This window comes from Eutrema salsugineum, unplaced genomic scaffold (genome assembly GCF_000478725.1).
Source record: "Eutrema salsugineum unplaced genomic scaffold, Eutsalg1_0 scaffold_5, whole genome shotgun sequence".
Lineage (NCBI taxonomy): Eukaryota > Viridiplantae > Streptophyta > Magnoliopsida > Brassicales > Brassicaceae > Eutrema > Eutrema salsugineum.
The window spans coordinates 11,458,269-11,479,765 of record NW_006256612.1 but is presented as its reverse complement, the minus strand read 5'-3'; the positions used below and the strand labels follow the sequence as shown (position 1 = coordinate 11,479,765).

The 21,497-nt window shown below is 39.7% G+C and overlaps 6 protein-coding genes across 8 annotated transcripts; 3 read left to right on the top strand and 3 right to left on the bottom strand.

Annotated features, from left to right (window-relative positions):
• Positions 1 to 101: 101 nt before the first annotated feature.
• On the bottom strand, positions 102 to 2,021 carry LOC18993664. The gene is made up of 2 exons (XM_006417211.2): positions 1,637 to 2,021; positions 102 to 820 (listed from the first exon to the last, which is right to left on the bottom strand). The coding sequence occupies exons 1-2, from the start codon at positions 2,019 to 2,021 to the stop codon at positions 315 to 317; spliced, it is 891 nt and encodes a 296-aa protein (XP_006417274.1). The 3' UTR covers positions 102 to 314.
• A 1,129-nt stretch (positions 2,022 to 3,150) lies between these two features.
• On the top strand, positions 3,151 to 7,405 carry LOC18993663 (leucine-rich repeat extensin-like protein 1). Of its 3 annotated transcripts, XM_024152037.1 has the most exons (4): positions 3,151 to 3,429; positions 4,485 to 4,590; positions 4,726 to 4,790; positions 5,063 to 7,405. In XM_024152037.1, exon 4 carries the CDS (start codon positions 5,327 to 5,329, stop codon positions 7,067 to 7,069), a length of 1,743 nt encoding a protein of 580 aa, XP_024007805.1. In that variant the 5' UTR covers positions 3,151 to 3,429; positions 4,485 to 4,590; positions 4,726 to 4,790; positions 5,063 to 5,326; the 3' UTR covers positions 7,070 to 7,405. The 3 variants fall into 3 exon arrangements, with proteins under 3 accessions (XP_024007805.1, XP_024007804.1, XP_006417273.1); XM_024152036.1 differs by having other exon boundaries at positions 4,551 to 4,590; positions 4,726 to 7,405; XM_006417210.2 differs by having other exon boundaries at positions 4,726 to 7,405.
• Positions 7,406 to 7,484: 79 nt separating this feature from the next.
• LOC18993662 (fumarylacetoacetase) lies at positions 7,485 to 10,971 on the top strand. Its single transcript, XM_006417207.2, has 15 exons — positions 7,485 to 7,854; positions 8,281 to 8,359; positions 8,452 to 8,510; positions 8,602 to 8,726; positions 8,827 to 8,901; positions 9,115 to 9,190; positions 9,309 to 9,408; positions 9,492 to 9,551; positions 9,665 to 9,735; positions 9,805 to 9,867; positions 9,967 to 10,031; positions 10,123 to 10,219; positions 10,317 to 10,442; positions 10,586 to 10,661; positions 10,793 to 10,971. The coding sequence occupies exons 1-14, from the start codon at positions 7,648 to 7,650 to the stop codon at positions 10,646 to 10,648; spliced, it is 1,266 nt and encodes a 421-aa protein (XP_006417270.1). The 5' UTR covers positions 7,485 to 7,647; the 3' UTR covers positions 10,649 to 10,661; positions 10,793 to 10,971.
• A 120-nt stretch (positions 10,972 to 11,091) lies between these two features.
• LOC18993661 (BAG family molecular chaperone regulator 5, mitochondrial) lies at positions 11,092 to 12,022 on the top strand. Its single transcript, XM_006417206.2, has one exon. The coding sequence runs from the start codon at positions 11,183 to 11,185 to the stop codon at positions 11,816 to 11,818; it is 636 nt and encodes a 211-aa protein (XP_006417269.1). The 5' UTR covers positions 11,092 to 11,182; the 3' UTR covers positions 11,819 to 12,022.
• A 429-nt stretch (positions 12,023 to 12,451) lies between these two features.
• Positions 12,452 to 13,066, bottom strand: LOC18993660. The gene has a single exon (XM_006417205.2). It carries the CDS (start codon positions 12,959 to 12,961, stop codon positions 12,629 to 12,631), a length of 333 nt encoding a protein of 110 aa, XP_006417268.1. The 5' UTR covers positions 12,962 to 13,066; the 3' UTR covers positions 12,452 to 12,628.
• A 358-nt stretch (positions 13,067 to 13,424) lies between these two features.
• LOC18993659 (rho GDP-dissociation inhibitor 1) lies at positions 13,425 to 15,722 on the bottom strand. The gene is made up of 5 exons (XM_006417204.2): positions 15,534 to 15,722; positions 15,279 to 15,345; positions 14,458 to 14,682; positions 14,238 to 14,362; positions 13,425 to 13,551 (listed from the first exon to the last, which is right to left on the bottom strand). Exons 1-5 carry the CDS (start codon positions 15,720 to 15,722, stop codon positions 13,480 to 13,482), a joined length of 678 nt encoding a protein of 225 aa, XP_006417267.2. The 3' UTR covers positions 13,425 to 13,479.
• Between the last annotated feature and the right edge of the window lie 5,775 nt (positions 15,723 to 21,497).

The window sequence follows — 21,497 nt, the reverse complement described above, 5'->3', positions numbered from 1 at the left end:
TATAAAGTTCGAGTAGTGTATAGTGGTGCTTGCAAATTGCAATCCGTCACTCCATTCTACAGTTAGTGTGCAGCAGTTAAAAATGTAAAAATATTAAAATGTTAAGTTGGGATGACTAAAGTACTAAACATAGATATACGTTTACATAGTTTAAACATTTAATCGGAAGTACAAAGTCTTTGGGCCATTAATATAACGGGCCTAAATTAAAAAAGCCCATGTTGCAAACCAAACCAATCACTATACCCCAAAACTCATCTACATTTACAAAATAATAATTATCAATTATCAACTCATACTTTATTCTATGACAACTACAACCCCAGCCCACCTCCGTTGAAAGCCATCGTAAGATGGCTAACCTTTAAATCATTCATCTTCCTCTCCACCTCCTTAAAACCACCGTTATACGTCGCCGTTTTAACCACTTCCTCAAACCCCACGCGCGGTCCACAGTCACAGCTCTTAAAGCTAGTAACCACTTCATTAGAGGTTCGTTTATAGTGACCGAACCACTTGGCTTGCAAATAACCGTTCCTCCTCCATGGTGGCACGTCAATCCCCGCTCGCCTCATCGACCGTCTTATCTCAAAGCACATGATCCTCACAAGCTGCTTCAGCTCCTCGGGTGTTCCAACAAAGACACGCGGCAGTTGAGCTAAGAGAGAAAGGTATCTTGTCGTAGGCCGAGCAATCTCGAATTCTCCGGCAAGATTTGTCTCGACGATAAAACGGTTCTTATCTTCTCCGTTTACGTCAACGTACTCATACCTCCCGGGCGTGTTCTTACCAAATCTCTCCCACCGGGATTTGCATAGACCTATTCATAGATTCATCTTCTCATTTTAGGGTATACACATTTAAATCCCACCAAATATTTATGGCATTACACGCACAAATACAAAAACCTTTAAAATCTTAGAAGATCCTGCAGAGATCCAAGCTAGTACTTTATTTTTAGGTTAAATCGATCCAACATAATTATCATCATAACCTTACTAACCACTTTATTAGAGTTTCGTCTAGCTAGTATACATAAATTCATCTTTCAATTTCAGTATTTGCACATTTAAATCCCAAAAGTCTTATAATGATATATACTTTGATAAATATGCTACAAAAATACATCAATATTATCTCACACAATTTCAGATACTCGAGCATTGCGTAACAACATTCACATCTATATCCTAATGTGATGAGTTATACGGAAAGAAATACACTAGCCAAGAACTCTCTACAAAGAATCAAGCGACCAATCTCAAAGCTCAAATTATATGTTATCCACTTGACAAAAGCAGTTTTAAACTTCACGATCAAATTTGTTTCTCAATCATTATTTCTGTAAGCACGCGTCCTAAACCAAACATTCCTTTGTAAAGGCTTAGTTTTCAATAGATTACCTAACAAAAAAAAAAAAAAATCAAATGGCCGAACCTAGGCGATTAAAAAGAGAGCTTAAGGCTTACAAGAATTAATCAATACTCAAACTTATTTCTCAAAACGGATTTGAGCTACATATTTCAGCTTATATTAAACAAACTTCACCAATCTCCCACCAAAATCAATCACAAACAAATGTAGTTTCCTATAAACATAGCGTACTCGAAACTTAGAAAGCATTGTTAATTATTACCTGCGTCAAAACCCTTGTTACGTAGGAAAGCCATCATGTGGCGTTTCTCTCCGACGAAACCACTTGCCTTTACCGCCTCTTCCATTATTCTCCGCCGCTCTTTGCCTCCGGGATTTTCCAAAATCTCCCTTAACCTCTCTTTAACATCTTCGTAATCCTCTTCATCAACGTCCGATTTATCCTCGTCGTTATCTTCTTCAGGAACCTTTTCTGGTAAGACTCTCACTTCTCTGTCGATAAATGATTCGACCAGATCCCAAAGATCCGCTGTGTCCTCCGGAGAGTGATCGCTTCCGCTGCTGCTGTCGCACGGTGGACGTGCACGCGCCGCCGCAACGTCAAAAGCCGCCGCTGTTTGGTTAAATCTTCCCGGAATCTCTATCATTTTATTGCTTTTTTATTTTCTGATTTCTCTTCTCTTCGGTTCTGCGAATTGTGGTATATATATACATGAATAATACATTTAGTGATGTTTTCATTGTGTTGACAAACACTCTTGACTCTTTTTTTTTGACGGAGTAAACGACAAAATGGTAAATAATGACAACAGGATGGTGAAATGATGGTGAAAAGGGGATTAACGGCGTTTTGTTTAACGGAGAAACTCTGAACCCGTTTTAGTTAATTACAGTTTTGGGATGTGCTGGCTTTTTAGATTCTCAATTGTTACCGCCATAGCGTCCACATACATTCGATTTAAAACGAATAATATTTATCAAATCAAACTAACTAAACATGAATGTTAGTCAATAAATAGTATAGTCAATTCACTGAATTGTTCTAGTTTGGGAAAAGAGATTCACGGTTCTACGTGCTAGAAATTCCACTTTTACCAAAAGAAAAGAGTTATTCTCTCTTTTGAACATTAATTTTACATTTTTTCAGATTCAGAAGCATATTCTACAGTAATTTATTTACAAAAAAAAAAATCGGTAAACGGACGTCAATATATTAACGTCCGTGATAAAGTTTTATCCAATGCCAGTTGCTGACATGGAGTAAAAACAGACAGGTCACGTACGGGTACACAGTAGCGCGTGGACACACGCACCAAAAGCAAGTTAAAATGTAGTTGCCACGTGAGAAACTGTGGTTAGATCTTTCAACTTCTATTTATTTCACTTCGCTAGATTTGTTCACTGGATTGTGTGATATCTTCTTCTGACGCGGAAACCAGAAATAGTGTAAACTCAATATACGTCCACGTTCATCGAATCTGAAAAGCTGACTAGATTCAACGTATCTAAGGTTTCCCTTGTTCTTAGTTTTTTTTCAGTTTAAAAAGTTTATGTTGGTCATGAAATAGGTTTCGAATATATTATTGTTAATTTGTCACTGGTTATGCTTATCGCTTAATTCGGTCGGGTAGAGGCTTATCCATTACACGTGACGTGATGGTTCTGATTTATTTTTATAAAAACTTTCAAAGTATCATGCGCATTAAAACATTAATCATCCAAATGTTTTTATGGGCTTATTGGTAACTAAAACTTGGGCCGATCTTTAAAGCCCAAGTGAATCCGAAACATGTAAGAGGCACGGAGAATTTGCCCGGACGGCTTGAGACTTTTGCCGGCGAAGATGAAGAGACCGTGAGGTTTTCTTCTCCGGGAGTCAATAAGACGACGAATTGTTCTTCCAGAAAATAAATCCCCACCTACTTTTCATCTTCCTCCTCTCCGTCCAGCCATGGCGCCGCTGAATCCACTAAAACCCAACGTACGCCGATTTCTTCAGTTCGCGGGATCTCCGATTCTGCTGCGATACTCTAAGACTCCAATGGCCTCCTTCAGGTCCGGAAACTTTCCCTTTTTATTCGGATGTTTGAAGCGAATGTCGAGTAGCTTTCGTGGTTATAGATAATATAATCCTGCTAGCTTCGTCCCTAGGAGTATCACTATCAGTGTAATATGCTTGAACACTATGATCAATAATTATATGTGGAACTAGTGGTTTGTTCTAAATTTAGTGCCACAAATCAACTATCTTCCTTTGTAGAACTCGAAATCCTTCTCTGTTGTTAATGGCCGAGTAGTTCTTAATTATGTACTCTTAAGCAATTTCCATTTACAGTGACTGGATTTATGCAGATTCTGAGTTATGAATACAGAGATCCATTTGATTGTATTTTTATACACGATGACAAGATAGCTTGTCTGTTCAAAGGTTGTGTTCTCTCGTGATTCCTGATTTGCTGTTAACATAGCTTCGATTTTGAGCTTGAGACTGGCAACAATCAGTTTGGCTTAAAGGCTATGGCCTTCTAATGTAGCATGTAATCTTTCCTTGAGGACACTAATTGATCATGATATTCATGTACAGGGATTATGGTGCCATGGTTGCTCTCTTTATCATCATTTTCCCTAATTTCATCTTACCTTGATCATAATTGGCTGAGTTTATAAAATGTTGGATGCTAATGTTCTAGCTAGAGAGAGTCTAGGACAATAAGAATTTCAACTTGTATTAGTAGTTTTTTTTTTTTTCAATCCTTAAATAATGTCCTAGAGAGTATTGAGATTATCCTTCAATTCCACAGGCTTGATAATTTGAAGTTTGTTTTTGTTAGTCATTGTGTGCGTTCATTAATATTGTAAATGGTCTGCTCTGTTATATGGACTTTGCATCGCCTTGGATCAATCTATAGAGCATGCAAAATACTTGAATATGAGCTTTGCTTAATTAAACAGCCGACATAGCTTACGACAGAATAAACAATGGAAACAAATAGTTTAGGATCATGCTGTTCAGAATATTCTACAAACCCAAAAAGAGATATCGACCTTGAGTGTATGCTTGTTGCTCATAGTTGAAGACTTACCAACTGTTGAACAACTCTTAATCATAGGATTGAACTCGGTATGTTCGTTGAAAGATCTAAGGAATGATGATAGATATACACGTTTTGTGACAGACATGCGTCCAAGTTTTGATCCATTTGGTCGTGCGTGCAGGTTTGTCTTTCTTTGACCGCTTCTATTCCATAGATCGTGCATTATTGTCGTTTTGAGTTGCAAACATTTTTAAATCTATATTTTATATGATTAAACGTTGACGGCCAAAGTAATTATTATTCTTTATCATCAAAGATTCTCTTGGAACGTGCATCCAAGTTTGAGGAAATCAGTGACGATGGTTTCATCTCCGCGCAAAGGTCAGCTCTTTTTGTCTTCTCTACGTTTTCCTCAACGTGTTAACATGTCACTAATTGACGAATTCAGTAAAAAAAAAAAAGAGGAAAATTAGAGAGAGAGAACGAGATACGACTTTGGAGTTTCAAAACTGTTTTATAAAGATGGAACACATAGAGATATTAGATGTCACAAGTAGTAAAAGTGGGTTTCTTGACCCATAAAAATGTTGTTCCCTCCTCTTCGTCTCTTCTTCTCTCTCTTCCTATTGCTCTCCTCCGTTTGTCTCTTACAGATCAAAGCTAATCCCGACGATGAAAGCGGCTTGGGCAGTCATATAAAAGTAGACCCGAAACTCAAGTTCGAGAACCCGAAGCTACGTGACGCATACATTGCTCTCCAATCATGGAAACAAGCAATCTTTTCTGACCCTTTCAACTTCACAGCCAATTGGAATGGGTCAGATGTTTGCTCCTACAATGGTATCTACTGTGCTCCTTCTCCTGATTCATACGGGAAAACCAGAGTCGTTGCAGGCATTGACCTCAACCATGCCGACATGGCTGGTTACTTGCCTTCCGAGCTTGGTCTCCTCTGTGATCTCGCTCTGTTCCACCTTAACTCAAACCGTTTCTGCGGTGAAGTCCCTCTCACGTTCAATCGCATGAAGCTTCTCCACGAGCTTGATCTTAGCAACAACCGATTCGTCGGTAAGTTCCCTAACGTTGTCCTCTCGTTGCCTTCCCTCAAGTTCTTGGATCTCCGCTTCAACGAGTTCGAAGGCAAGATCCCGGCGAAGCTCTTCGACAGAAAGCTCGACGCTATATTCTTGAACCATAACAGGTTCCGGTTTGGAATTCCTGAGAACATGGGGAACTCTCCGGTTTCTGCTCTGGTTCTTGCAGACAACGATCTCGGAGGATGCATCCCGGGAAGTATCGGTCAAATGGGGAAGACACTCAACGAGCTTATCCTCTCCAACGATAACTTAACCGGTTGTTTACCTCCTCAGATTGGAAACCTCAAGAATGTGACGGTTTTCGACATCAGTTCGAACCGTTTACGTGGTATGTTACCGTCTAGCATCGGCAACATGAAGAGCCTAGAAGAGCTTCACGTGGCTAACAATGGCTTTGCAGGAGTCATTCCTCCAAGTATCTGCCAGCTTCCTAACCTTGAGAACTTCACCTACTTTTCCAACTTCTTCACCGGGCGTGCTCCTATATGTGCAGCTCTAACGGTAGCCGACGCTGCGGTGAATGGCTCCATGAACTGTATTACCGGTATGGCTCGTCAAAGATCGGCTAAAGAGTGTTTATCTCTGCTCGCTCGTCCTGTTGATTGCAGTAAGTTTGGATGTTACAACATCTTCTCTCCACCACCACCGACGTTCAAGATGGCACCCGCCGTCCGGAGACTTCCTCCACCAGTTTACGTTTACAGTTCGCCACCACCACCGTCCTCTAAGATGTCGCCTACCGTCAGATCATACTCTCCACCACCACCTACATCCAAGATGTCGCCTACCGTTCGAGCTTACCCTCCACCACCACCACCATCACCATCTCCACCTCCGCCTTACGTATACTCATCTCCTCCGCCTCCGCCTTATGTATACTCATCTCCTCCACCTCCGCCTTATGTATACTCATCTCCTCCACCTCCGCCTTACGTATACTCATCTCCTCCACCTCCACCTTATGTATACTCATCTCCACCTCCACCTCCTCCAAGTCCACCGCCGTGTCCTGAATCATCTCCGCCACCGCCTGTCGTATACTACGCACCCGTAACTCAAAGCCCGCCACCACCAACACCGGTATACTACTCTCCGGAAACACAAAGCCCTCCACCTCCATCACCTGTTTACTATTCACCGGAAACACATAGCCCTTCACCGCCACCACCAGTATACTATCCACCGGTGACAAACAGTCCACCACCACCATCACCAGTATACTATCCGCCAGTAACACCAAGTCCACCACCACCATCACCGGTTTATTATCCGTCGGAAACACCAAGTTCTCCACCGCCATCACCGGTTTACTATCCGCAGGAAACACCAAGTCCTCCTCCACCACCGACGGAGTACTACTATTCACCAAGCCAGTCTCCGCCGCCACCAAAGGACTGCAACGACGGCCATCCTCCACAAGCATCACCAAGTTACGAACCAACTCCTGAAAATTCATACTCATCACCACCACCACCGTCTACTCCTTCCTACTCGGACACGCCTCTTCCACCGATTCCAAGTGTCTCGTATGCGTCGTCTCCTCCTCCTCTGCCGTTCTACTAGTTTCATCAGACCATTGAGAACAAATCCGTAATTGCCTTATGTTTTAACATGATGGACACGCGAGAACTACGTACTCACAATGACATTCTTTTGCCTGCGAGACTCAATTTGTGTGTTTGGTTGATTAAAAAAAAAAACATTCGAGTTATTTTTTTTACTATATTTTTATTTGGATATTTTGTTTCTTTTTTGTTTTGGTTTTTCCCTAACGCAGAGCTGCATCAGCAGCAATGGAGTACATAGTTTCAGTTTATCTGTCTGTCACCATCTTATATGTATTTCTTGTTATTAAAATGTTCTGTAAAAATAATAACTTTAAAATATACACTCCTCATTTTCACAAACTACTCTTAAAATAAAAATTGAATAATTTAACTGAAACTGGTAATCTTTGTAAATGTAAAGATGACGTCAACTTCTCAGTCATCATCCCAAGAACGGCAGCTAACAAATAATCCAAACCTACCACCTCGAAACAACTGTCCTCTCTCTCTATCTCTCTGTACTCGAATTTGTGGTTAGCTTTGGAAACTTCGCCGGCGAATCATAAGTCTTCGTTTTCAGTCTCTTTATCTTCCATGGCGTTGCTGAAGTCCTTCGTCGATGTTAGCCCAGACTCGCACTTTCCTATCCAGAACCTCCCTTATGGTGTCTTTAAGCCGGAATCGAACTCCACTCCCCGTCCTGGCGTCGCTATCGGCGATCTCGTCCTGGACCTCTCCGTGATCTCCGAAGCTGGGCTTCTCGATGGTCCGATCCTTAAGAACGCCGATTGCTTCCTTCAGGTTCGTTTTTCAATTCCTATCAACTCTGATACTGCCCTGAGAACTTAGCCACAGGTGATTTCATATAGGAGATTTGAATCTGATATTTTCTGAAGCCTGCTCTGTATTGCGTCACCGACCAGTAATCCTCTTCACAGATTATTTTACTGAATAAGTCAAATCCAGATTAGCGCGAAGAAATTCTGCTGTTATATTCAATTACTTACAGTTTTGAGTTTTCTGTTGACTGGTTTGACCTTTTGCCAACCATGATTTTGGGTTTGATGCGATTTCCCCGTTGCTTTATGATCAAATGGTGTATTTGATTGCTCACACTTAGTGACAAGACTAATTGTGTTCTGAATGGGCTGTTTTAATCTTTGCGATCTGAGGACCATAAGGTTCTGTTTTTGCTATTAATTTTCAATTTCTGTGCTCTGTTTACAGCCTAATCTGAATAAGTTCTTGGCCATGGGACGGCCTGCATGGAAGGAAGCGCGTTCTACGCTTCAAAGGCTCTTGTCATGTAAGCTTGGTTCGATCCTATCGTTTCATTCGGATTATGCGGAGTTTTGTTATTTGAGCTCAAGGTTTTGGTTTTGGTATGCTCTGATGCAGCTAATGAACCCACCCTACGAGATAATGATGTTTTGAGGAGAAAGTCATTCTGTGAGATGGTTAGTAGTCTGAAGAAATTGTGTTCCTGAAAACAGGTCAGATATATCGAATATGTTACTGATTTTCGTCGTTGTATGGTGCAACCTGCAGAATAAAGTGGAAATGGTTCTTCCTATGGTGATTGGCGACTATACAGACTTCTTTGCATCCATGCATCACGCCAAGAACTGCGGGCTTATGTTTCGTGGGCCTCAGAATGCGATAAACCCTAATTGGTACATTTTGATGTTACTTTTCAGCTGAGGGTTTCTTGGTGAATTGGTTAAATCGAAATGCTGAATATGAAAATCTGCATGATATTACCATGTTTATCAGGTTTCGTCTTCCCATTGCATATCATGGACGGGCATCATCTATTGTCATCTCGGGGACTGACATTATTCGGCCAAGGTTAGGTTTTTATGAATACATATCATATTTGAAAGTCATGCATCATACAAGGTTTTGTGCTTTGGCAAGAAATAGAATTGTTCTTAATTTTGTCAGTGTTTTATAATATATCCTCACGTTGCAACCAATTTTGGAGGATAGAAAGATTTCATGTAAACAAATTGATAAATTGCTAATTCCAGTTTTATCTTTGCTTGTTTTGCTTTCTCCCAGAGGCCAGAGCCATCCTCAAGGAGACTCTGCACCATATTTTGGACCTTCAAAAAAACTTGATTTTGAGCTTGAAATGGTAAGCATCCGATGCCTCAATTACGTGGATTTTTTTCTTAAATGATTTGATTGAGCATAACACCATTGACATCTTCACAATTAATTCAACCTCTTCTGCCATGTCATGTGATATTCAGGCTGCCGTGGTTGGTCCAGGAAATGAATTGGGAAAGCCTATTGACGTGAATAATGCAGCCGATCATATATTTGGTCTTGTACTGATGAATGACTGGAGTGGTACTCACTTTATTACAGTTTTCTTTGAATCATCTTTACCCTGACCGTGGGTGACCGGTTTTATGAATTTCCCGTTGTTATAGCTAGGGATATTCAGGCGTGGGAGTACGTGCCTCTTGGGCCTTTCCTAGGAAAGAGTTTTGGTGAGGAATTTGTTTTCAAGTGTGATCTTTGGCTTCAAAACTTCGATTTCATATCCACTAGTAGGAGTGTTTGAGCAAAGAACTTCAATGGATGTTGTTTTGTTGTGTCGTAGGGACTACGGTATCCCCTTGGATTGTTACCTTGGATGCACTTGAACCTTTCGGTTGTCAAGCTCCCAAGCAGGTTGGTACTTAGGCGTCACATTCTTTCACGAAACCATTGATTCTCTGATCTAACTTATGCTTCTTGCAGTATCCACCTCCATTGCCATATTTGGCTGAGAAAGAATCTGTAAATTACGATATCTCCTTGGAGGTAGCATTCCATATTACTTGTGGAGTTTAATTATATCACTATCAACTTATGGTAGATTGAACCGAATTAAACATCATGTTTTTTTGCTCTTAAATGTAGGTTCAACTTAAACCTTCTGGCAAAGATGATTCTAGTGTTATAACAAAGAGCAACTTCCAAAATTTGTGAGTTCCTTTTCAAGTTATAATCTCTTACCCAACTTCTCCGTATAGGTAACCAGTTTGCTTCCAACTCTTTAAACTATTTTTCCGACAGATATTGGACCATAACGCAGCAGCTAGCACACCATACCGTTAACGGTTGCAACTTGAGGCCTGGTGATCTCCTTGGTACCGGAACCATAAGCGGACCCGTAAACTCTTCTTAACCGGTTCTCTCATCTACTTTATCATGTGATGGTTAAAAAAAATAAAACACGAAGGATTGCTGGCTCTTAATTCTAAACGCAGGAGCCAGATTCATATGGGTGTCTACTCGAGCTAACTTGGAATGGACAAAAGCCTCTATCACTGAACGGAACGAGTCAGACGTTTCTGCAAGACGGAGACCAACTGACCTTCTCAGGTGTTTGCAAGGTAGTGTTTTGTATCAGCTAACTAACACAGATTCTGCTTGGTTTGTGTCTATTATTTTCCCAACAATTCTAGGTGATAACCAATTTGTCTTATTTCGGTTTACGCTTGTTAATCAAATGACGGTTATGGTTAAACCGGTGTAGGGAGATGGCTACAATGTCGGGTTTGGAACATGCACAGGGAAAATTGTACCTTCACTGCCTTAATGAGCTTTGGCGGGTAATGTACCTTTGATAATTTAGTCACATTTTCAAAATTTCCTTCTCTGTAATATAACCGTGAGATATAGACGACAAAAATGTTGTTTTATTTTCTGTTTCACTCAACAATTATTTTTTCTTTATTTGCAGGAAAAAATCGCTTTATCTCCATATTCACGATTACGCACTTGGGGTATGAATATGATTAAGTAGATAACCCCTATCCGATTAAAATAAGCCATCTCGATATTTGGTGTAATATGTCACTGAATCTTTTATAAAGAAGACAATGGAATTTGGAAACTTTCTATATAAAAGCGATTATCATCGAGTGTGAATGGGTCCTTTAGCAACGGTCGGTCGTTTGGACATAAACTTTCAATAATTGATCTTTAGAAATTAATTGTGAGTGTTGACAAAAAAACAAGTAAAAGAAATTACTGGGGAGTTTAACAACATTCACGAGTTATATATATGAGTCGATAACGACCACCATCAGAAAATTTATCATCCATATAAAAAAAGTAAAGAGAAAAAAAAATGAAAAGTTCAAGGAAATTCTCATCGTCGGCGACAACCACCGTTATCCACACTTCCTATAATGACCTTATTACCCCTCCGTCAACTATAGAAATCCCGATTGAAGTCCCAACTCCGGCGGCGAAATCCGCCGTCCAGACTAACGCCTCCACCGCAGCGCGGATCCAGTCTGGCTACCGTTCTTACAGGATCCGAGGTCTCTACAAGACAATCTCGTCCGTCAATCGGGAAGCGAATCGTGTACAGAGCATGATCCAACGGCAGGAAACGGTAGACGCCATTAGAAGCGACGAGAAGGAACGGCTGAGGATGAACGAGACTGTGATGTCTCTGCTTCTGAAACTCGACTCCGTCCCTGGTTTAGATCCGACGATCAGAGAAGCTCGGAGGAAAGTGAGCCGTAAGATCGTAGGGATGCAGGAAATAATCGATTCAATCTCGGAGACCAAAGACGAGAATCAGTGGTGGTCTAACTACGATCTCGGAGTCGACGTCGGACAAGGCGGCGCGTGGCCTCTGTATTGGGAAGAAGCGGTGGAGGAAGAGATGTGTAGAGACAGAGGCGGTGAAGAAATGGAGAGATTCTGTGCTCAGTATTTGGGTTTCAGATGTTTCCAGAGATTTCTCAGAGAATGACGGCGGTCAATTTTCCGGCGTACGATAGATTTTATCTTTCCTTTCGCTTTGTTTTTAATCCTTTTATGATCCGTTAAATTTACCACCGTCCTTTAAGTAAGTACGCAAACGCAATACGCGCCGTCTTGCACCCATGAAAACGTCATGTAGTTTTTATATACAGCAGCTAGGAGTCATTTCAATAATAGTGTCCCAAAAACTCAAATTTGGGTCCATATTAATTTTAAAACTAATTTATCGTTGAACAGTCATATACTAGCAAAATTAATATAAAGGTGTACATGACATTTCCATAAGTACTTTGGGTTCCTTGATTTTTAAAGTTTTTTTCGGATAACAGCATGCAATATGCAGAATTAATTTATACTTAAATGATAATATAACTGATCTTAACATAATGACGTATTGACGCTACTAACACAAATTATTAGCTTACATATTTTAGTTGTTTCTTAGTTGCCATAGTTTTTCCTCACAAATCCTCCTTGGAATACGTATTTTAGTTGTTTCTTAGTTGCCATAGTTTTTCCTCACAAATACTCCTTGGAGTATAATTTTGAAACTTTTTTTTCCTTGGAATACGTATAGTTTCTTTTTCTAATCGGATCGAGATCACTAACACGTCTGACCAACAAAAAAATAAGCGAGTTTACTAACACTGGTTACTATATACTGTATCTCCTAGTATGTGATTATTTGTGAACTATACTTAGCACTCAACATACATATATATATAACGAAACACAGATACAACATTTTATACTTTCATATTATTTTAAAATCAAGAGAGCACTAAGTCGATGTTTGTTCCTAAGCCGCACAACTACACTTACACCTCGAAACGCAGCGTTTACACTCCACCAGCGAGGGCTTGGCGACGGTGTCGCATCCGCATGAGGTGGTGCATTTCCTCTGAGACACACCGCCCCAAAGGCAACGAGCCATGCATCGGAGTATCGGCACGCACTTAGGACAGACGTATTTCATTTGCTCCTCCATGCATGTCTTGCAGCTGGTTTTTGAAGGCGGATGTCGGCAGACACCACCAGAGGCGGCTCTCGAAATTGATAGGAGGAGTGTGAAGACGATTATGAGGAAGACGAGAGAAGAGAAGAGGGTTTGAAACTTGTAGGTCTTCTTCATGATGAAATTTGGTTTTGGTTTGTGGAAGTGGAAATTTGTATCTTTGAATGTGTTATTGGCTTTATTTAAATAGAGGTTTTGTCATGATATACGAAGTCATTTCTGCTTATATGGTCATTCTCTAGTGACTTCCACAACAGTTAAGACGGGATTCATAGTGTAGTGCACCAAGATGCATTTATGTAAACGCATTCATTGTTCTTGAAGTGTACAATTTCCTTAAATGCTTTTTTTTGTTTAATTTCCATAGATGCTCTTTTCTACTACCATCTTTTTAATTATTTCATCAATATAAATAATATATATATATACCTTTTTCGGGAAGAATCATCCGAAAAAGTGACAGGAAGAGACCATATGAACAAACATTAAATTAAAGAGCCAATAAGAAGCTGACAAAAAAAAAGAAACAATAATGAATAAATAGAATATTTTTCTCTTCTTTTTTTTTTTTGAGAAATCTCCCATTAACTTTTGTGATGGATTAACATTAATCCAAAAAAAACTTATGTGATGGATCACAGCCAATTCTTGCGAATGTCGAAGGTGTAGTTGTTCTCCAAGTAGCACTTATTATCGTCATCGACGAACTGAAAAGCAGTTATAAGACAATATATATGTCATTGATTTAACCATTGCACTAAAAATAGTATAAGTAATAATAATTTTGTTCAAAACCCCTTTTCAAAACAAACAATTCGACAAATTATTGGCAAACTGAAGATGATTTTCGTAAACTCTTTAAAGTGTTTCATAAATCATTGCAACCTCTTGTAGCTATCAAGAGAGAAAAAAAAATGCTACATTGTTTTTATCGACTATTTTCCAAATAAACTTTATGAAGATATGATTATAAACTACCACAGAATTGGAAATCGTATTTATGAATGTTTGACAAAATAAAAGTTGTATGGAAATAATTAAGGACCTTTTTTGGCTTAGAAAAATAAAATATAAAAACGTGAATTCAGAGCTGTACTTGAGATTTCTCTAAAAAAAATTGGCCTTTAAAACTTTTCTTAATGCAGCTTAGTCTATAAATAATTGGCAAAAAAGAAGAAAAAATGACATATATGCGTTTGGGAAGAGTTGAACCCAGGCAAACCTTTAACTAAACATGTTTTCACCTATCACAAACCACTTGGACTAACTCCAATTCTGGAAAATTGGCCCAAACAAAATATTTAACTCCTCCGGCCCTGAAGCACATGCTTCGTTAGTCTGTGCTCAGGCACGGCTATGAATAGAGTATATGCATGACTTTGGTTTTTGGTACCTTAGACTTAACGGAATAGGAGCCTCTAACAAGCATACCAGACGGCGTTGATTCTTCAAACATGACATGGTTATATGGTTCCGCCTGGGGACTAAACGTTCCTAACATCTCCTTTCTACTATACACTGCTCTCAACAAAAGAGTTTAAAAAAATTAGAGAAAAACCTAAATGTGCTTAATTTGTGGTACACGAATGCGTGAAAATAAAAAAGTATTATACCCTTGAGTCCGGTTTTCCAAACCGTATTGCTGTACCGGAGGCCGGACACAATGTTGTTGGTCACACGGAAGGTAAATACAAGAGTGTACTTAGAACCTTCTTTGAGAGTAAACCATGGTCCTTTTGATGTTGGTTTTCCGTTTTCGGGGACCGTCAATACCATATCTTCTCTATCTGGTGACCTAATTGTTAAGGTCAATATCTTTACCACCGGATCCGGAGTCTCTGTAGTATGTACATTTTGTTACTTTATGATCAAAAACATCACATATATATATACATTACATTATAAAAATAAAATAGAATAAAAAGTAAAAGAGACCATTCAATGTGGGCTTGTTAAGTGAATTCGAACCGAACAACTTATCCTTACTCAGTGGCGGAGCCACAAATTTTCTTCACTAGGGGCATCAATGGAACATACATAACTTTATGAATGGAGGCGTTAATAAATTACTTTATAAATTGCATCATTTTATAAAATTTACTGGGGCATATGACCCAACCTAAACTATGTGGCTCCGCCACTGCCCTTACTGTTGCAAGTCTATATAATGACTTTTTGTATTCTAGCACGATTTTTTATTTTATTTTTATGTATGGTTGCTTGGTCTGATGTAACTTTACGACTTTACGTTACTTCACTCTAAAAGATTAGACGCGATTTTTTTTTTCCTTAACATTACCTAGAAATATCACACATGAGGCTAGAGACATCTGGAATTTGGGACGAATTACAATTTTTATTAATGAATATCTCTAAACCGGGTTTATTTGCTATTAAACCGTAAATCTAAACCGGGTTTTGAAATTTCGTTTACCTCCAACCTCCTCAAGATCCACGCTGCCTAGAAGTTGTTCTTTCCATCTCCTCAAGCTTTCATCATCCTAAACAATTTTTGTAATTGTAAGTGATTAGATTGTCGTGTGAATTTGAAAAGCAAATTCACCCATTAAATTATAAATCAAATATATAGCATTATAAAGAAAAAAAATATAACATTTGTGGATTACAATAGCGAAAATGCTATTATGTTATATAAAATTTATCCAAACAGAACAAGAGAGATCAACACCTTGTCTTTCTCGAGCTGTTCTTTGAGTGCGATCATGGGACCAAGTTCAAGCTTCTTGTCTTCATCTTCTTCATCATCATCTGTGGGACACAAAGAGCTGTGGCTGTTCTTTCTGCTTAACGTCCCTTGTCCCTTTGGCTGATCTTCTACAGTCTCGTCAGCTTTCTTCTCCTCATCTTTCAAACCCATCTTTGTTTTTCTGATCTCTACTTCTTCGATCTCTGGTTTAATTCGGATCCTAGAAAATCTCCACCGTTGGATTTGATTCGATATGACTTCCTGGAGATGGTTATGCCACCGAGTTTAATGAGGAGACGACAATAAACTCTTCAAAAAAGGGAGTCAATAACAAACAAAAAGAGAAATGATAAAGAGATTTAAATTAAATGGTTTGTTTTTGGTCAAAAGGATTAGAAGAAATTAACAAGAAGAAAAAGAAAGAGACCTAAAAGACAGTGAAAGAGAAAGATTTGGTGTCTGTTTGAGGAATGTTTAAATATGGATTTTAGCCACAAAAAAATGTTTAAATATGGAGTTCGAGAGGTCATGTGGTAATCCTTGATTAAGACTTGCACACTTCCCGTTCTTATGATTTTTTTTTCTAAAAATAAATGCTACAGTATAATATGCATATGTGATGTACGTACATCTGAATACATGCATGCACGTACATCTCGAGATACGCATTCACGTCATGACTCATGAGGTTGGTCTAATAGAGAAAAAAAACAGTGAAGTTACCAAAATGTTGGTAGCTCAACATATTAGAGAGTAATATTTGACTAGTTCTAATATATCGACAAAAATTGTGTTGTGTTTCGGAAAACAAAAGATATTGTGTTGTGTTTTTTTATCGTGGATCTTTTTATTTGTGTTGTAAACCCAGCAATGAGACGGGCAAACCTTGTGTCGGTGGAGAAAAATTGGTTTAGAGTCAAATGTCATGAAAGAAGAGAAATATTATTGGACTATGAAGTTAGGCCACGACCCTAACTCTAAAGTTCATAACGGCCCGTTAATTTAACCTTCACCACTATCTAAGAGAACTGTAAACACTGAAAAACAACCAAAAATAATAATGAAAATTTTAATTTTAGCTGGAGTCAATAATAAGAATTGGATTTTTTGAAATTTAAATTTGTCCTAGACAATCATAGAGCAGATCTATTCTGGTTTTAAGTTTTTTTTGGGGCATGACTCGATCAGACTTCAAAATACTCAGTATAACTAATTTTTATTATTCGTCCATGTTTTTATCTCTATTTTAAAATTTTATGCACTCATGATTTAATATCGATCGTTAAATTGAATTCAAATCCATTCTAAAAGTATTTATTAAAATCGGATCTAGATCAAGAACGAGCACACTCAATTGTACTACATGCAGGTTTGATATTCTTAGGTCATGTCCATTAATGAACCCTTCTTAATTTATCAGATATTAATTTTTTTTTTCTTTTTTTTAATTCAAAAATTAAAAAAAAAAATTTCGCTATTTTGCCACCTAAACGAACCTGAACGAACCTGGGGTCTTCAGGGTTGTCCTGAAGACTCGAGTCTTACATTTTGGACTTTTTTTTTATTTTTAATCACATTTGCATATGTATTCGAGCCTAAAAATGGGAATACCCTCCAATGAACATGCTCTTATCGCCTCTATATTATAAAATTACCATCTCGATATCGGTATATAGCAAACCAAAATTATTCTGACCAAAGCAAAGTCAGGACAAAAGCGCTAGTTCGGGTTAGGCAAAATCGGACTTTTGACACTTCTGAATGTCAGCACTTCTGAATGTTTCCCTAGTTTTTTTTTTTAATTTAATAAGAAACCCCATAAAAGTTCATCACCGTCAAGCCCCCAAGTGCCAACAACGATTTGGCTACAAAGAGATTATTCAGAGATTATTCTGAAACCAACCTACAATACGAATCCTCTACTCTCAGATTTTAAATACCCTTTCCAAATCAATGGCGTCAAATCAAAAGTATACAGATATTCTATGGACATATATCGTTCAGTTTGTTAGGCTTTAGCGTTACACATGTTCAAGACATGGGACACTTATCATAATTGGGACACCTTTAGTGCGTTATTTATAACCTTTTCAGATCTACATTATAATTATATATCAATCACGTCGAAAAAGTATCTATTAATTATTAAGTTAGACTGGAGGGTAAGGGATATGAGAAATCAAGAACAAGAGTTTGGAAATTGTTCTCCTTATTATTCACAGACCTAAAAGCCTTGTATTTATACTATTACATATGTCCATAAAGGATGAAACCAAATCTAGAGAATATAGAAATATGCCTATTTACAAGATATACGATCATATCTAAATATACGTCTAATACCCCCCCTCAAGTTGGAGCATACAAGTCACGAATGCCCAACTTGTAAAGAAAGATATCGAACTCTTTACGTCCTAACGCCTTAGTCAAAATGTCGGCCAATTGCTCTGATGAAGAAACATGAGCTGTCACAATGGTGCCTAGGACGATTTCATCACGAATAAAATGGCAATCCACCTCAACGTGTTTAGTTCTTTCATGAAACACTGGATTGGCACTAAGATGCAACGCGGATTGATTGTCACATCGTAGTGTCATAGGATCATTATGTGAAATGCCAAAATCGAGTAGTAAAGCTTTAATCCACTTCAACTCACGAAGAACTTCAGTCATTGCGCGATATTCCGCTTCGGTAGAAGACAAAGAAACCACCTCCTGTTTCTTAGTTTTCCAAGAAATAATAGAAGAGCCAAGTTGAACTATCCAACCCGTCACTGAACGGCGTGTCAGAGGACAACCGGCGTAATCTGAGTCGCACCAACCGGTGATATGAAAGGAAGAGCCTGACCACAGCATAACACCTTGGCCAAGAGTTCCCTTTAAATATCGTACCACATGTAACGCAGCCTCCCAATGTTCTTGTCGAGGAGACTGCATAAACTGAGTAAGGGTATGTATCGCATAAGAGAGATCTGGTCGAGTCGCAGAGAGGTAAACAAGACGTCCCACAAGTCGTCTATATCACTCCGGGTCAGAAAGCAATGCACCTGTAGCCAAAGCCAAGCGATGCTTCTGATCGATCGGAAAACCTGCTGGTTTACATCCCAACATACCAGCTTCAGTAACAATGTCAGTGCAGTATTTGCGTTGACACAGATAGAATCCATCAGCATTTCGAGCCACTTCCAACCCCAAAAAATATTTGAGAAACCCAAGATCCTTCATATGAAAACAAGTAGAGAGATAGGACTTGAATTTTCCAATAAATATTGAGGAATTCCCTGATATAATTAGATCGTCGACGTAGACCAGAACCCGAAGTGTGTCGCCATCCTTTGAGTATACGAACAGAGAATAATCGGTGTGAGCTTGCGTGAAACCAAACGCGCGAAGTGCCATGTTAAGTTTCTTAAACCAACATCGAGGAGCCTGTTTCAGACCGTACAGGGATTTACGGAGACGACAGACCCTTGTTTCGGAGTCAGAACGAAGACCAGGCGGAAGCTTCATGTACACCTCCTCCTCAAGATCACCATGTAAGAAAGCGTTGTGGACATCCATCTGGTGAACTTCGTGGTCAAGTTTTGCTGTCATATCAAGAAAGATTCGAACAGTAGTCATCTTAGCAACAGGTGCGAAAGTCTCTCCGTAATCAACACCTTCAATTTGTTTGTTGCCAAGTACCACAAGTCGCGCCTTGTGGCGTTCGAGAGAACCGTCGGATCTGAGTTTTATTCGAAAGACCCACTTACACCCAAGAGCTTTCTTGCCTGGTGGTAAGTCTTCTAAGTCCCACGTCTTGTTCAGGTCTAACGCATGTAGTTCAGAGTTGACCGCATCGTCCCATTCTTTGTCTTTAATAGCCTCTTGATATGACCGTGGTTCCACCGCAAGAGAGAGAGCCACCATATAACTGCGATGAGACTTAGAAAATCAATCACATGTATGATAGTTGCTAATGGGATGGACCGTACCTGAGGACAATGACGAAGGTGATTCGAGAGGGTGAGTGAGGGAGACTGTATTGACGATGAATTCAGTTAGGCGTGTAGATGGTCGTTTGACACAAAAGCCGCGACCTAACTGTTCTGTAGGTACGTGATCGGGAGTGTTGGTGTCTGTCCGAGGTGACTCAATATTCGAGTCAGATGGACTAGTCGAAGAGTTCTCGTCAGCATCGGTGTTATCAGAAATCATCGGTGTAGACTCAGCTTCTGTTTGTGGAAGTATGGTCGGAGGAAGATCAGCTTCATCGGAAAAATTTGTCGGTGGAGTAATAACAGGATCAGCTGTGCTGGTGCTCTCAGGAGATTTTTCTAGTAATGGAAAAACCTCTTCCTGGAATATGACGTCTCTTGAAGTGAAGAAAATTTCTTTCTCAAGATCATAGAGGCGCCATCCTTTCTTGCCGTATGGGTAACCCACAAAAATGCAACGACGTCTTCTGGGTGCAAATTTATCCTCTTGGTGATTCAAATTGTGCGCATAACACAAGCACCCGAATGTACGGAGATGCTCGTAGCTAGGTGGTCGGTCATAAAGCAATTCAAATGGAGTCTTGTCGTGGAGAAGTTTCGATGGTGTTCGATTGATCAGGTAACATGCCGTAAGAACGCACTCAGCCCAAAATTCAATACGTAAACCAGCTTGAAAACGCAGTGCGCGTGCTACATTCAATATGTGTCGATGTTTCCTTTCAACGCGACCGTTTTGTTGTGGAGTTCCAACACATGATGTCTCATGAATGATTCCTTGTTCCCGAAAATACGTCGAAAGACACATGAATTCAGTCCCATTGTCACTCCGAAGAATCTTAATGTTTCGATCAAATTGTTTTGTAATGAGAGCTACAAACTCACGAAGACGAGATGAGACCTGAGTCTTGTCTGGTAAAAGATATAGCCAAACAGCTCGAGAGTAGTCGTCAACGATTGTCAGAAAATATCTAGAACCACAAAATGCAGAAGTACGATATGGACCTTAAAGATCACAATGAATCAACTCAAAGGAACTTGTAGCTTTATTATAACTATCAGAAAACGAGTTTCTTGTTTGCTTGGACCTCAAGCAAACATCACAATTCGAAAGACAAAGAGCAGAACTGGAATTTAGACGAACACCAGGAACTAAACTAACAACACGAGAAGACGGATGGCCGAGACGACGATGCCACAAAACACCATCTTCGCCAACACTAGTCTGAAAAGCAGTCACCGTTTCGATTCCTCGGAAGCGATACAGTCCCTCACCCTCACGTTCACCCGCACCAATCATTGTCCTCGTGATGCGGTCCTGCAAAATCACCAAACGATCAGTAACCTGTCCCACAAGGTCGTTATCAGTGACAAGTTGGCCAAAAGAAATAAGATTCGTATGAAATCCATTCACAAAGTAGACATTCTGCAGGTGTAAATGTGAAGTCAGACGAATTGTTCCTTGTTGATTTGACAAAACGTTTTCACCAGCCGGCAACTTGACCGAAACCGGATAAACAGGTCGGATATCCTCAAGAAGATCAAGACGACCCGTCATGTGGTGAGTCGCCCCTGTATCCAAGATCCACAAAGGTTCGATAGTCTTACCACTGAAACGTGTAGGGTCGGAGTTGGAGTTCTTCGGGTTAAGTAGCTTCACCAACGTTTGCCACTGTGCGTCGGTAAAACCCGTCAAGCCCTGTCTGCCAGCTTTGGTGAGAGCCATGTTTGCACCAACTTGTGCTTGAGTGCCAACCACCTGTGTCGAGTTTGCTCGAGCAGTCGTTCCTTGGCCGCCTTGAAGATTGTTTCGATTTCTGGGTCGATCTCCCCACCACTCGGGAAAACCGATCACTCTAAAGCACGAAGCCGCTTGATGTCCAATGCGTCCACAGCTGGTGCACACTGTCTTGGAATCTGGGTTGGGCGGCCGTTGACGCGAGTTACCACCGTTGCCAGATCCATTGTTTCG

What these genes read in the sequence shown, in the direction of transcription:
- LOC18993664 (XM_006417211.2), bottom strand. Translation starts at nt 2,021, where the DNA reads ATGATAGAGATTCCGGGAAGATTTAACCAAACAGCGGCGGCTTTTGAC. An exon ending in TAACAAGGGTTTTGACGCAG is followed by an intron (nt 821 to 1,636) that starts GTAATAATTAAC and finishes ATCTATGAATAG; the next exon opens with GTCTATGCAAATCCCGGTGG.
- LOC18993663 (XM_024152036.1), top strand. Translation starts at nt 4,994, where the DNA reads ATGTTGTTCCCTCCTCTTCGTCTCTTCTTCTCTCTCTTCCTATTGCTC.
- LOC18993662 (XM_006417207.2), top strand. Translation starts at nt 7,648, where the DNA reads ATGGCGTTGCTGAAGTCCTTCGTCGATGTTAGCCCAGACTCGCACTTT. An exon ending in GAAAGTCATTCTGTGAGATG is followed by an intron (nt 8,511 to 8,601) that starts GTTAGTAGTCTG and finishes TGCAACCTGCAG; the next exon opens with AATAAAGTGGAAATGGTTCT. An exon ending in ACTGATGAATGACTGGAGTG is followed by an intron (nt 9,409 to 9,491) that starts GTACTCACTTTA and finishes CCGTTGTTATAG; the next exon opens with CTAGGGATATTCAGGCGTGG.
- LOC18993661 (XM_006417206.2), top strand. Translation starts at nt 11,183, where the DNA reads ATGAAAAGTTCAAGGAAATTCTCATCGTCGGCGACAACCACCGTTATC.
- LOC18993660 (XM_006417205.2), bottom strand. Translation starts at nt 12,961, where the DNA reads ATGAAGAAGACCTACAAGTTTCAAACCCTCTTCTCTTCTCTCGTCTTC.
- LOC18993659 (XM_006417204.2), bottom strand. Translation starts at nt 15,722, where the DNA reads ATGGGTTTGAAAGATGAGGAGAAGAAAGCTGACGAGACTGTAGAAGAT. An exon ending in GGATCTTGAGGAGGTTGGAG is followed by an intron (nt 14,683 to 15,278) that starts GTAAACGAAATT and finishes TACATACTACAG; the next exon opens with AGACTCCGGATCCGGTGGTA. An exon ending in CCTATTCCGTTAAGTCTAAG is followed by an intron (nt 13,552 to 14,237) that starts GTACCAAAAACC and finishes ACTGCTTTTCAG; the next exon opens with TTCGTCGATGACGATAATAA.